The sequence below is a fragment of the Diorhabda carinulata genome, chromosome X, assembly GCF_026250575.1.
Source record: "Diorhabda carinulata isolate Delta chromosome X, icDioCari1.1, whole genome shotgun sequence".
In the NCBI taxonomy this organism is placed as follows: domain Eukaryota; kingdom Metazoa; phylum Arthropoda; class Insecta; order Coleoptera; family Chrysomelidae; genus Diorhabda; species Diorhabda carinulata.
In genome coordinates, this window is record NC_079472.1 from 6,007,887 (window position 1) to 6,020,370 (window position 12,484).

The 12,484-nt window shown below is 30.2% G+C and overlaps 1 protein-coding gene across 1 annotated transcript in view; it reads left to right on the forward strand.

Annotated features, from left to right (window-relative positions):
• Nucleotides 1-906: 906 nt before the first annotated feature.
• Nucleotides 907-12,484, forward strand: part of LOC130900726 (uncharacterized) — a 55,107-nt gene continuing 43,529 nt past the window's right edge. Inside the window, exons 1-2 of the mRNA XM_057811535.1 lie at nucleotides 907-1,137; nucleotides 10,379-10,768. Of these exons, the coding sequence (XP_057667518.1) occupies nucleotides 10,432-10,768 (337 nt within the window). The 5' untranslated portion in view covers nucleotides 907-1,137; nucleotides 10,379-10,431. The remainder of the gene's footprint in view (nucleotides 1,138-10,378; nucleotides 10,769-12,484) is intronic.

Sequence of the window (12,484 nt, forward strand, 5' to 3'; positions counted from 1 at the left end):
GAAAATTTTAAATTAGAATTTCAACAAACTAAATCAGAAAAATAAATAATCCAATGAACAGTAAACAAAGCTTGAATCTGAATAAGACCTCATGCAAATGTCTATGTAACAGTGCACACATGCATTTAGCAGTCAATGTTCATGATGGCGCCAGACGCTGTTGCCAAATTTCAACTAAATATAGCATATTTTCGGTAGAGGCAGTTTTTTTGGAAAAAAAGTTTATTTCTTATCTAATTTTTATTAACTTTATATTTATTATCTTGAAAGATTTCTTAGATATGAATTTTTTTGCTATAATTTCAATGTTAAATAATATTTTAAAAAAGACGAAAGCTAGAGCCTGTTATAAAAGAAAATTATGCATTTATGAACTTTATAACCTATATAAATATGAATTCATCGGAAAAAACCATATAAACATATTTTGGTCATAGCTATGTATTTATTATAACTTTACTTTCCCCTTACTATAATCACAATTCTACTTTTTTTAGATAGAACAATGTACATTTTAACATTTTTGGTTTATCGATTTTTTATTGAGACAAAAACATATTCTTTCGGGTTTTTAAGAAATTGTCAATCATGTATCTTTATTTAACTTGAAATAAAAGCATTGACAATAAATTTAACGTGTATAAGTATAAAAAAAACTGCGTCACTCTATATGAATTTTTTATATAATTTTTCCGTGGCTCCTTCAGATTTATAAGCAGGGTAGATGATTTCCATTGAAATGTACCATATATATTTGTCCGTTTCATAAAGGTATCACCTAGATTTAGAGCAAGAAACTCAACTTCGAACTGTCAAAATTGGTAAACCGGTAAATAGCTACGATCAAAAAGGAAATACTACTGATAAAAATTTGATCTGGCAATGCTATGTACCTATCAGCTGGGAGTGAGCATGCGCTTAGCGTAAAGTACAATCTCTACAGATAGTGCGCGTACGTGCTCGAAGCGCTGGCTTCGCCCTATGCTAAATTAATAAAAACTTTGTGATTTGTTTGTTGATATTAACCCAAAGTCGGATATTAGGGTGTAAAATGAACGTGCAACGTGTCTTTAGTGCATTGGGCCATGTCCCGAAAGTGGCACGCTGGAGAAAAAAGGGAGATTAACCTCATTTCGGGTAAGTGGACTTAATGACAGTTTGTATGTGTATTATATGTGTCCTTGATAAAAGGGTGTTATAATTTTAGTAAATAGTATCTTATTAGTTACATACAGAATGTCAAGCATTCAATGAATATATTTCGAATAACTTTCCTATTGAATCGGTACATTTCTAAATGAGAATGTAACAAAAACAAGGTACAGTTTTTGTTCGGGCATTGAGCTGTCATTTTAGACGTTGATTTTCCATCTTACTCATTTTCGATTTTGGGCAACAAATGGTATTTAGAATGAAACGTTGTAGTGTTTATTTATTAACTTGCAACAGTCAAACAAAATAACACGTTTTTCCCGTTATCAGTTTTTTTGTTTGGGACCATTATCAGTGCATTTGGCGATGTGGTTTGGAAATATCGACCCTACTCTCCCTCTTTTTCTGTTTCTCAACTTCTCGATTAGGGGGGACATGATTGATAATAGAATGACAAATGGAAATCTGTTCGGAGAAATGGATAAGTATTTATTCAAAAGTTTAACTGGAATTTGATGAGTAAACAACTTAAATAATGTTGCTACCTGCTTAAATCCTTGGTTTTATTTCTGTTGAGTCGACCCTAGATATTTTCTCAAGAATAAAACAAATTAAAATGTATTTTTTTAGAAAAAAAAAACAATATTAAATGTAAAATAACCAGTATTAATTTTTTATCAATTATTTTTCATGATTTTTCAATTCCCCTCTTTAATGTACTTACCTGTAATGAAATTTAATTTTGCTCCAACAGGGTGGACAACTAAAAGGTTGTATTAAATATTTGCCAAAATAATTGGCATACAATAAAAATATATGTTTGGCGAATAAGAGTGTTGTGGATATTACTATATGCAGATGTCACAATTATACATGATTATAATTATTGATATAATTGAGACATCAATTATTATTCTAATATGGAGTAACTAAAAATTCTTGATAAATCGTTTTCATTTTGGGATTCTTTTAATAAAAATTATTTGAAAAAATGGTGAAAATTGACGTTTCGACATATTTCTATCGTCAGCATGTATTTTTATTTATATTCCATGGTTTGTATTTTTTATTGTATTTATTACCTTTTAATCTATTTTCTAAATACTGAGATGTTTGTCTTGAAAAAATTCTTGAAACAGTATACAAGAAAAAGATAATTTTTAGAGATGGTTTACATAAATAGAAACAATAAAGCTGTCAATGATAAAGAAGACCTAGACAACAATAAAATTTATAGTTCTGTTTTATAAATTTTAATGAAACTGCAAATAATTTAATTGATGTCTCGCTGCATGTTTCTTGAATATAACAATGTAATCAACTAAGGAAAAATGATTTTTTGTGGTTAAAATAGATTTCTATTTTGATATTAATTGTAGGTGATTGATTAATATAATTATGTAAATTTTCAATGTCAAGTTTTATTTCGATAAAGACCAAAATAGATGGGAACGTCAATTTTTATCTGTTTGGTATGGTAAGTTTCTATCAAATGAGACCTAAAATCTAAAAATCTATTATCTAATAGTTGAATTTTTTTTATTTTAACAGTCTTCAGTTCAGAATCGTAAAATAAGTATAAAAACGTGCGTTTAAAAATGTTTTATCCCCTTAATCTTCAATTTTTGGTAGAAAATTATGTAGCCTATTATAATGTCATTAGATGTCTCCTCTATTAACATTTTCTTGCAAAAGTTTGGTTTATTTTGTGAAAAAATATTCGTGGTAGAAATCCGTGGATAACTTCACACGAGTATTTAGAGAAATGAAAACAGGCTCCATAGAATTTTCAAGCATATTATTAGCTACCTACTACCTCAATCTAATGATGGATGTACCAATTCCATGTTATGAAATCTATTGTTTTTATTCCTTCCCACAAGAGGTTTTCAATGTCATTCAAGAGTAAGAAGCTTTATACTTTATTTTGAACAAATCGTGTATAAAAAAATCTTTATTTTTAGCAACAGTAATTAACAGTCATACTTATACAAGTCTCTATTATTTCAAAATAGACGTAGCTCTATTTTTTTCATAATTATTATGAAATATTTTGAAGATCTTAGATTTATAGTTCTTTCAACATAGTGGTAATTAGAGAGTGAATAATATTTGTTTTATTATCAATAATTAGCTCGCTTTCAAAGTAAATACACTTCTTAATAAAATTTGAAGGAATCTAAGTCCATTGAACATGATTTAACATGTTTCAATTTAAATAAAAACAAAAAAACAATCAATTCATATACAACAATTCAAAAACAATAATATTAAAACCATATTAAGAGACTCCCAAAGTGGACAAGAGTCATTATCAGTTTTCCAATGTGCATAATAAATGAAAACTGATTATGGTGGTTGTGGTCAGAAAATTAACAAAGCTCTTATTTGAAACTCTCAAAACACTGTACAAGTTTATTATCAAAATGACTGATATTTTGGTAGAAAGTATTATTGTTGTACTTTCAAAAAACTCATTCAATGTCAAGTTCAGTATTTACTTGGTTACATCTGACCACACACCGAAGTTGTGTGGCTATCAAGAGGAACTGGTTAGTAACATTTTCATCCATTTTGAAATGTGTGTTTCAGTTTTCACAAGAGGAGGAACTGAATTTGAAATAACATTTGCTTGATTGTAAAACACATTTTCCATTTGAACGATATCTTTGGTATGTCCAACAAAATTAATCTGCAGTTATGGCGTAACAATCCCAACTTGAAATAAAATCAAAAATCAGTCTAGTTATCAAAATCAGAAGAAATGTTCGTGACAAAATTAAACACCAAAGTGTACTAACTCTAATATATTTCCGAGCTTTCGAATACTTATTTATTCATCGTCTGGAACTGAAATTATGGACAAGTACAATATAAAAATATGTATAAAAGTATATAAAATAATAGAAATCACTTACATTAATTAAGAATTGCGGCAATTTAGTTGATTCTATTAAAAAAACATTAAATTCATCGATTTCAAAAAACAATACTCAAATTGACGCTTGATCAAGCATTTCTATCTCAACTATATATACACATTTACCATATATAAAATCAGTAACTAAAGATATAATATGAATTAAATCTACCAAAGTTTTGATAACTAAGAAAAACTACAAAAAACGTCTATTTTTATTTTTAAAGATAAAACATATCTTGTCCAAAATTATCAATGTATTAATAAAAAAACTGATTTAAATAACCTCAGTGTTATCTATGCATATTTTTTGGAATTTGTAGAAACAAATTCTATGAAAGAAATTAACTTGACCAATTAACTTACCTAAACTATGAAATTCAACAATGACGACCTAACCTATAAAATTTAATGTCATTTATAATCGAACCAATAAATATTCAGCTCCATCCATAACGACCTAGCCTAGTAAAATTTTTATATTATTGTATTTGACTATAATTTCAGTCCCAGACGATGAATACATAATTATTCGAAAGCTTGGAAATATATTAGAGTTAGTACATTTTGGTGTTCAATTTTGCGACAATCCCACTACGAAAACACTCATAATCTACGTGGCAAAGACTTTGTTCCAACTCATATATGTATTTTTTTAAATTTAATTTTAAATTAGACCTTTTATATATGATTATGTTTCTAATTAGTCTTGATTTTAGGTGTCTTCTGTTATATCTTCAAACTAGTGGTTAAAGTTCAGATTTGTCTAAAAAAACACTGTAGCAGGCTATGAATTTAAAGCAGCTCCGACTACATTATATTCAGTTTCCACATTTTATGCAGAGTGCCAGATTTTCTTTGTATTTTTCATACCATTTAAACAAACATGAGATGACGTGCACAAAAAGAGTTTTAGTACTTGACATTGTCTATTCCCATTTCATTTTTTTTTACTTAATAGGAAACTATATTAAAAAAATAAATGAATTCGGAAACGTTTAAAACAACCCTCGTATATTAAAAATCTGGAGAATAGAGAAAAGAAAAGCATCCCCCTGGTATAGAACTAATTGGGACTTTCTATAAATCGACAAAAATATTTAAGGAGCCAGAAACGCACAAGAAATCCATCAGCTATAACCAGATAAGTTTTTGAGGGTCAATGTTCTTCATTTAACTGTTATTTGGTAACTTGGCCGGAACAAATCACATTGAAAATGCATCATTTTTGAAATTAACTAATATTTCCTTTTAGCATATTGAAACATTTTATGGAAAATGTGGAATGAAATGAAATTGAAAGTTTGAAATTTTTTTATGTCAAATTAAAAATTTGTGTCTTAATTAACCTCAAATTTATGAATCGGCATTTTTATACTTCTAAAAATATGATTGAACGAAGATTAAATTTTACTTAAAGTTTATTAAAACATTCGCTGGCACAAATTTTTGAAATGCGCAGTTTATAATGATGGATAATTGAGCCGCAGTTGAGATTGCTCAATTTAAGATGATACTGGTGAAACTTGAATTTGATCTTCGCGAATTCCGAAATTCGCCTTGATAAATGGCAGAAACTCAAATCCATGATACAGCAATTATGGGCCTATTGGCGTGTTGATTATTTGAACGAATTGCAGATGCGTGGAAAATGAAAGCTTCTTAAAACCATTTAACCGTCCTTAAATATGATATCATTTTTTGACGATCTTTGTAGGTATGGTAGACATTATCTACCAAAAACATGCTCTGAGTAGAGAAAACAATTAGGAATCTGATATTTAAACGAAATTCTAAAACCGGAAGCATCAGATTCGAATTCAATCTAGACTAGGTCCATATGTCCAATTTTAGCGTTATTATTCTTAAATTGACAATTTACAGAATGAAAATACTCTTCCCCTCCAGCACCCTCTCTATAACCCCCCTCGAAAGTTTTAAATAAAAAAGTGGGTGGTGTGGCACATTGTTGGAAAGGGATTCAGTCCTCTGTTCAGCAAAATAAAGTTTTTTAAATTTGGCGCAATCATATTTGAGAAAATTAATTTTTAAGATTTTTAAAATTTTGATAATGTACCTATCATAAAACTTTACGTAGAATGAAGATAATAATGTCGCATAATGTAGTTTTCAATGTACTTTACAATTAAATAAAATGTTAAAAATGACTACCATTAATTTGACAATAATCGAGGCGATTTTGGAATTCTCGTACAACATTTTGTATGACCTTAGGGGTTATTTTGTTAATTCCTTCCGTTATCGTTATCCTAACTTTTAAATCAGCAATATTGTCTGGTCTATTAAAATATACTTTATATTTTAAATAACCCCATAAGAAATAATCGAGAGGAGTTAAATGGGGAGATCTAGCCGGCCATTGGATCGTTCCACGTCTTCCAATCCACATATTGGGAAAAATAATTTAAATAATTTTTAACTGTACGTGCAAAATACGTCTTGTTGGTAGTTGATAGATCGATCTATCTCATTTGGATGATTAACATCAGGAAAAAGTCTTAATAATGTAGGCACTAAGAAGTTAATAAAAAAATCTCACCATAAACTGTGCCATCAAAAAAATAAGGGCCAATAATTTTATTGCTAATGATACCAGCCCAAACGTTCAGTTTTTTAGGATATTGAGTGTGAGCCTCACATATCCAGTGAGGATTTTCTCTGCTCCAATATCTATAGTTTTGTTTAGTAACCGTTTGAATGAAACGTCGCTTCATTATAAAAAATTATTTTGTTTATGAACTACAAAGCTGCGTTCATTCTGTCCATCATCAATTCACAGAATTTTGTCTTCTATCATGACATTTTCATTTAATTCCTGAACCAACTGAACTTTGTTTGGTATTTTTCTTTATGCAAAACTTTCAAAATAGATGATTGAACATTTCTACCTGGTTTTTCAATATTTTTTACATGTTCAGTTTCACGAAACTTTTTTTTTTCAATTTTGCTAACTGTAGACTGCGAAACGTGTTGACCAGTGTATTTATTATTAAAAATTTCACAAATCTCCTTTTGATTTCTTGTTTTATTACCACAACCAATCATAATTGAAATGTCTTTTCTTTGAGTCCTTCTTTCTTTCTTTCTTGACGTTTTTTAATAACTTTAAATACCTAAATGACACCAGCTTACTAGATTAATATCAATTATTTATTTGGCTTTTTGACTAATATTTTAGTATCTCCAAAGATTTTCTCCTGATGTTTAGCAGAACAGATATGAAAATACTTGATTATTTCTGAAGTATATTTTAATAGACCAGTCAATATTGTTAATTTAAAATTTAAAATAACCACATATGTTGTACAAGAATTCCAAATCGCCTCGGTTATTGTCAAGAAGTGAATGGTGGTAATTTTGAACATTTAATTCAATACTATCAAAATTTGAAATCTTAAAAATTAATTTTCTCAGTTATATCTGCACCAAATTTAAAAAACTTAATATTGCTGAACAGAGAATTGAAATCCCCTTTCAACAAGGTGCCACACGAGAACCCCTTTCTTATTTAAAATTATCGAGAAGGTGCTTATAATTCAGAGGGGGTGCTGAAGGAGGATAATATTCTTATACTGTATATAAAAATAAAAATCGACCTGTTTCAGGTTTTTTTCATTTAGTACATAATAACGTTAAAATTTAATTTATTCCATATTTATGGGCCGCATTGTATATTCTACTCTCCATAAACTACTACTACTACTATGCCCTTACATTTTAAGTTATGAAATCTTCTCGTCTCTCTCCATCAATTTACAGAATTTTTTACCAGTAGCCTATAGTCCGGGAGCCAGCTGCATATTTTGAATAGTCATTCCGTTCCACCCAATTCTGCTTGTCCTGACAGAAGTCACCTTAGGAGTGAACGTAATGACCTTCAGCTGGCATGGTAGCGTCAGGTCCGTTTGATCCAGGTGTAATAAACTCCGTAAATTCAACTCATTCCGGGATGGCTCAAACTTATTAATTGATATGGTAGATTATATTGTATAAAAACCTTCAGCTGCATGTAAGGCGACGGAAAGTCCTTCATCTGATACGGGGATTTACCGGATGAATGTTTTATTTTTGTTAAAAAAAATATGAAATTGGAGGGGCAAATTACCATCACGTTCATTGACATCTTCATTCAACTTGATATCATCTACCGTTTCTGGGAGTTAATCTCCTTCAAACCAATGAAAAACGTACTTGTTGTTCTCTTCTTTCCAACCGCATTCGTTTGGAGATAAAGTTGAAGGAATTTTTTTATGAGAATGTACCCAAATATCAGCAATGTAAGGGGATCGTAAGAAATGTTGCTTCAGCTCATTTTGACAGGATGGCAAAGATGAAGCGTCGATGCTTCGTTGTTTGAGAAATTCAATCAAAGAGCCTATTTTATTGGGTTCATATTTTTTCAAAAATAATTCCGCTCTAGCATTATTGACATTTTTTGTCTTCGGCAATCCATACATACAAAAATAAAATATTTAGCCGGTAATTCACGGGTAGTATTTCTGTTATGCGATCAACGCTGATACCTATATACCTACGCGCGCGCACTATAGGGACCTTAGCGTATCAGCTGAAGGACTTTCCGTCACCCTACATACAGCTGAAGGTTTTTTTTGTTAAGTATACAATATAAAATCTACCATATCAATTAATAAGTTTGAGCCATCCCGGAATGAGTTGAATTTACGGAGTTTATTACACCTGGATCAAACGGACCCGGCGCTACCATGCCAGCTGAAGGTCATTACGTTCACTCCTAAGGTGAGTTCTGTCAGGACAAGCAGAATTGGGTGGAACGGAATGAATATTCAAAATATGCAGCTGGCTCCCTAACTATTAGTTTTGTACAACATTCCGTCTGATGATTTATTTCGTTCACTCTCAGCATTATGTGCTTAGAGAAAGGATTAGGGATTTCCATTTTATTTTAACCAAACATGAGTATTCTATATTTTTGGCGTCAGTATCATCTTCAATGATATTAATAACTTTTCTAAGATAAAATGTCCTATGTACAGTTATCTAAAAATAACCTCCCCTAGATTTTTATTTCATTTCTTTTCTAACAAAACCATCTCATTTCATTTTAGTAATAATAAAATTCGAAGAAACTTTCTATCAAACTCTGTCAAATAAATTTTTCATATTAATTTTCACATTCACAATCTTATCAAATGACTAATGGATGATTATAAAGTGAAGTTCGGTAAACTACTTCTCGCGAACTCTTTCATCATCAATGACTAGTTTGGTAATTACTAATCGATTTGTAGTAAGTCCCTTCTACTTTTAATCACAGATAATTCAGTGTGGAGTAGAAGCGAGGTGGAAACAGATGATATACAGCGAATAACATAGTTGAAATCAAAGTTACTTATTTTGTGTAAAAAATAGATGAATTTAATAAAACAATTTAAAATAAACCACAAATTTAGGATAAATGTTCAATTGCGAGATCAATTTTTAGTTGAATTGTTTTGAATTTTAATGTATAATTTATAACAAATGAACTGCTTCCATTATGTATTTTCCACTATTAATTTTAAAGCAATAATGAGAGTAAAATTTTAGGAAAACCCATAGTTTCAGTATATTTTTCTTTCATAAATTTATATGAATTGTCGAAGCATTTTTTCCATTACGATTGAAGTACCTACAAAACGTGTGATTCTGCTTTGTCTACGGAATTTCCAGAAGTTTCGAGGTCTGTTTTGTACTCTACTTGAATGCATTGGCGGCAACTTTCTTTGAATAGACTATCGAAAAGCTTGTCCATAGATATGACAAATATCTCAATCTCTTTGGTGATTATGTCGAAAAGTAACCGGAAGTGTACCAATCCTTTGGTAATAAAATTCTTGTTTTATATGAACTTTTCTTTTATTAATAACCTATCGGAGGTTGAAAAAAACAACGGTCCTCGTATTTATACAAAGAAAAGTTATTTCATATGAAAATATGCGAGGTAAAACTTGAAAAAATATTTTAACTGTCTACTAAAAGAAGTGATACGCCTATTGATGATTCATAAAAATAAACTACGTCTTTGATTTCCACAATCTCACGTACTTTCAATTTCTGATCGGCCACACCTTATTTCGGAAGTAGTATCCAAAACGTTTGGCGTTTCCCCTCCTTGCACGCCCACAAAGATACCCAGTGAAATAGTCGCTCATGGTTTTTCGTTCTTGTTCAAATGATGACGATAAATACCTTTTGTCGACTTATTCAAAAATTGGTATTAAATTGCTCCTGTACATTGAAATATAAATATTGATTTTTTTGCAGACAACTAAAGAAGGCAACACAAGTAGGCCTCGTCGTTTCTGTTTGTCACAAGTATGGTGAACAGCGGTACTTTCGACACGAACGCTATCGGGCAAGGGGATAGAAATGCTAAAGTCAACCGTGCGTATTCAGACGTCGAAGTTTCTCCAGAATCCGTTAACTCGACAAACGATGGAGACGTCTCCGCTTCTGCGCATTCTAATGACGAATCGACGCCGGACGATGAGACGTCGAATAAAAATCTTGTGGCGGACGACGATGTTGGAACGATATCCGACGAGGAGAAAGGTACTTTGTGTTGTAGCGTCCCTCTCGACAAGGTCCAGGGTGTTTTAACGCCTTTCAGTACCCCCAAAGTCGACGATCAGAAACCTACTAGGAAATTATTAGGTGATTATTATTTTTTTAGTAAAAACAACTTTAAAGTCAAAAATGAAAATAGTATCGATGGAAAAAGCGAAGAGTTCACAATAACCTTACTATACTAGATATAAGTTTATAGAATAGATGGACAGATTTCGAAATTGTACTTCGGGAATACTTAATTCTTATTTGAAAGACCCTCATATATCAAATTTTCGGAACCTTAGTTCATATTTATATTTAAACATACTGTTAATAATGCCACTACACCAACTTTCGCGTTCACAATATCTGATGCGCGTTTTGATAAACAAGTTATCGTCTTCAAATAATATCACACTTCCTATAATCCACGACAATCCCAATCTTCCAGAGGAAAAGTTTTTCTACATCAGACTCATTCTTGAAATGTCAATAAAAACGCACAAAAAAAATTTTAATGAAACGCTCATTAACAAACATAAACGTCATCCATCACCATCATGATGTGTTTAAATAGACAAATAAATATCAATAAAAACGGTTGACAATCGAATAAATGTCAATAAAAACGTGTAAAAATAAAATAAATGTCAATGAAAACGGTTGAGAATCGAATAAATATCAATGAAAACGGTTGAAAATCAAATATATGTCAATAAAAACGGTTGAAAATCGATTAAATGTCTATAAGAACGGTTGAAAATCAAATAAATGTCAATAAAAACGGTTGAAAATAAAATAAATGTCAATGAAAACGCACAAAAAAAATTTCAATGAAACGCTCATTAATAAACATAAACGTCATAAACATCCCCATATGATGTGTCTAAATAGACAAATAAATGTCAATAAAAACGGTTGAAAATCAAATAAATGTCAATGAAAACGGTTGACAATCGAATAAATGTCAATGAAAACGGTTGAAAATAAAATAAATGTCAATGAAAACGGTTGAGAATCGAATAAATATCAATGAAAACGGTTGAAAATCGAATAAATGTCTATAAGAACGGTTGAGAATCAAATAAATGTTAACGAAAACGGTTGAAAATAAAATAAACGTCTATAAGAACGGTCGAATTTCAAATAAATATCAATGAAAACAGTTCAAAATCAAATAAACGTCAATAAAACTGAATATAAAAGAATGTTTAACGAGGTGTAAGAATAATCAAATAAAAAGTCGATACCTTCTGATTACCTTCGAAGGGACAATTGGTACATTAGTGACCCCTCACAGCGTGTTCGACCACCATATGAAAAAGGATATCGTAAGGACAAAAATTATATTTGTTGACTAAATTTTTCGCTGTTAATAGTAACAGAAATCATAGACAAACATCTGTGTACAGTGTGACCTAAAAAGTTAACTTTTCCTAATTTTTTAAAAGGTTTATTTTTTTTTCAAACTAATATGTCTTTTCATTCTTTATACCTCAATTTATTACCTTTCCACATTTTTTGTTAATTTAATAGTATTTCGTTAATACAAACAAAGAAATCTTTTTCCAAAATCAAATTGAAAAAATGACGCACCGAAAAATCCAGTTTTAACCGCCATAATTATGAATTAAATATAAATAAAGTTATGTGAAGCAATTGAAATTTTTCTTATTATAAAATTCGCATCAACTATATGGTATTAGCGATTCAATTTTTTTTACAAGTTAAAGTACAAGTACAAGTACAAGTTAAATATTGGTATTTTATTTTATAATATTTGTTAAATTAAGTTTATGATCGAGATTTGTCTGAGGTAAT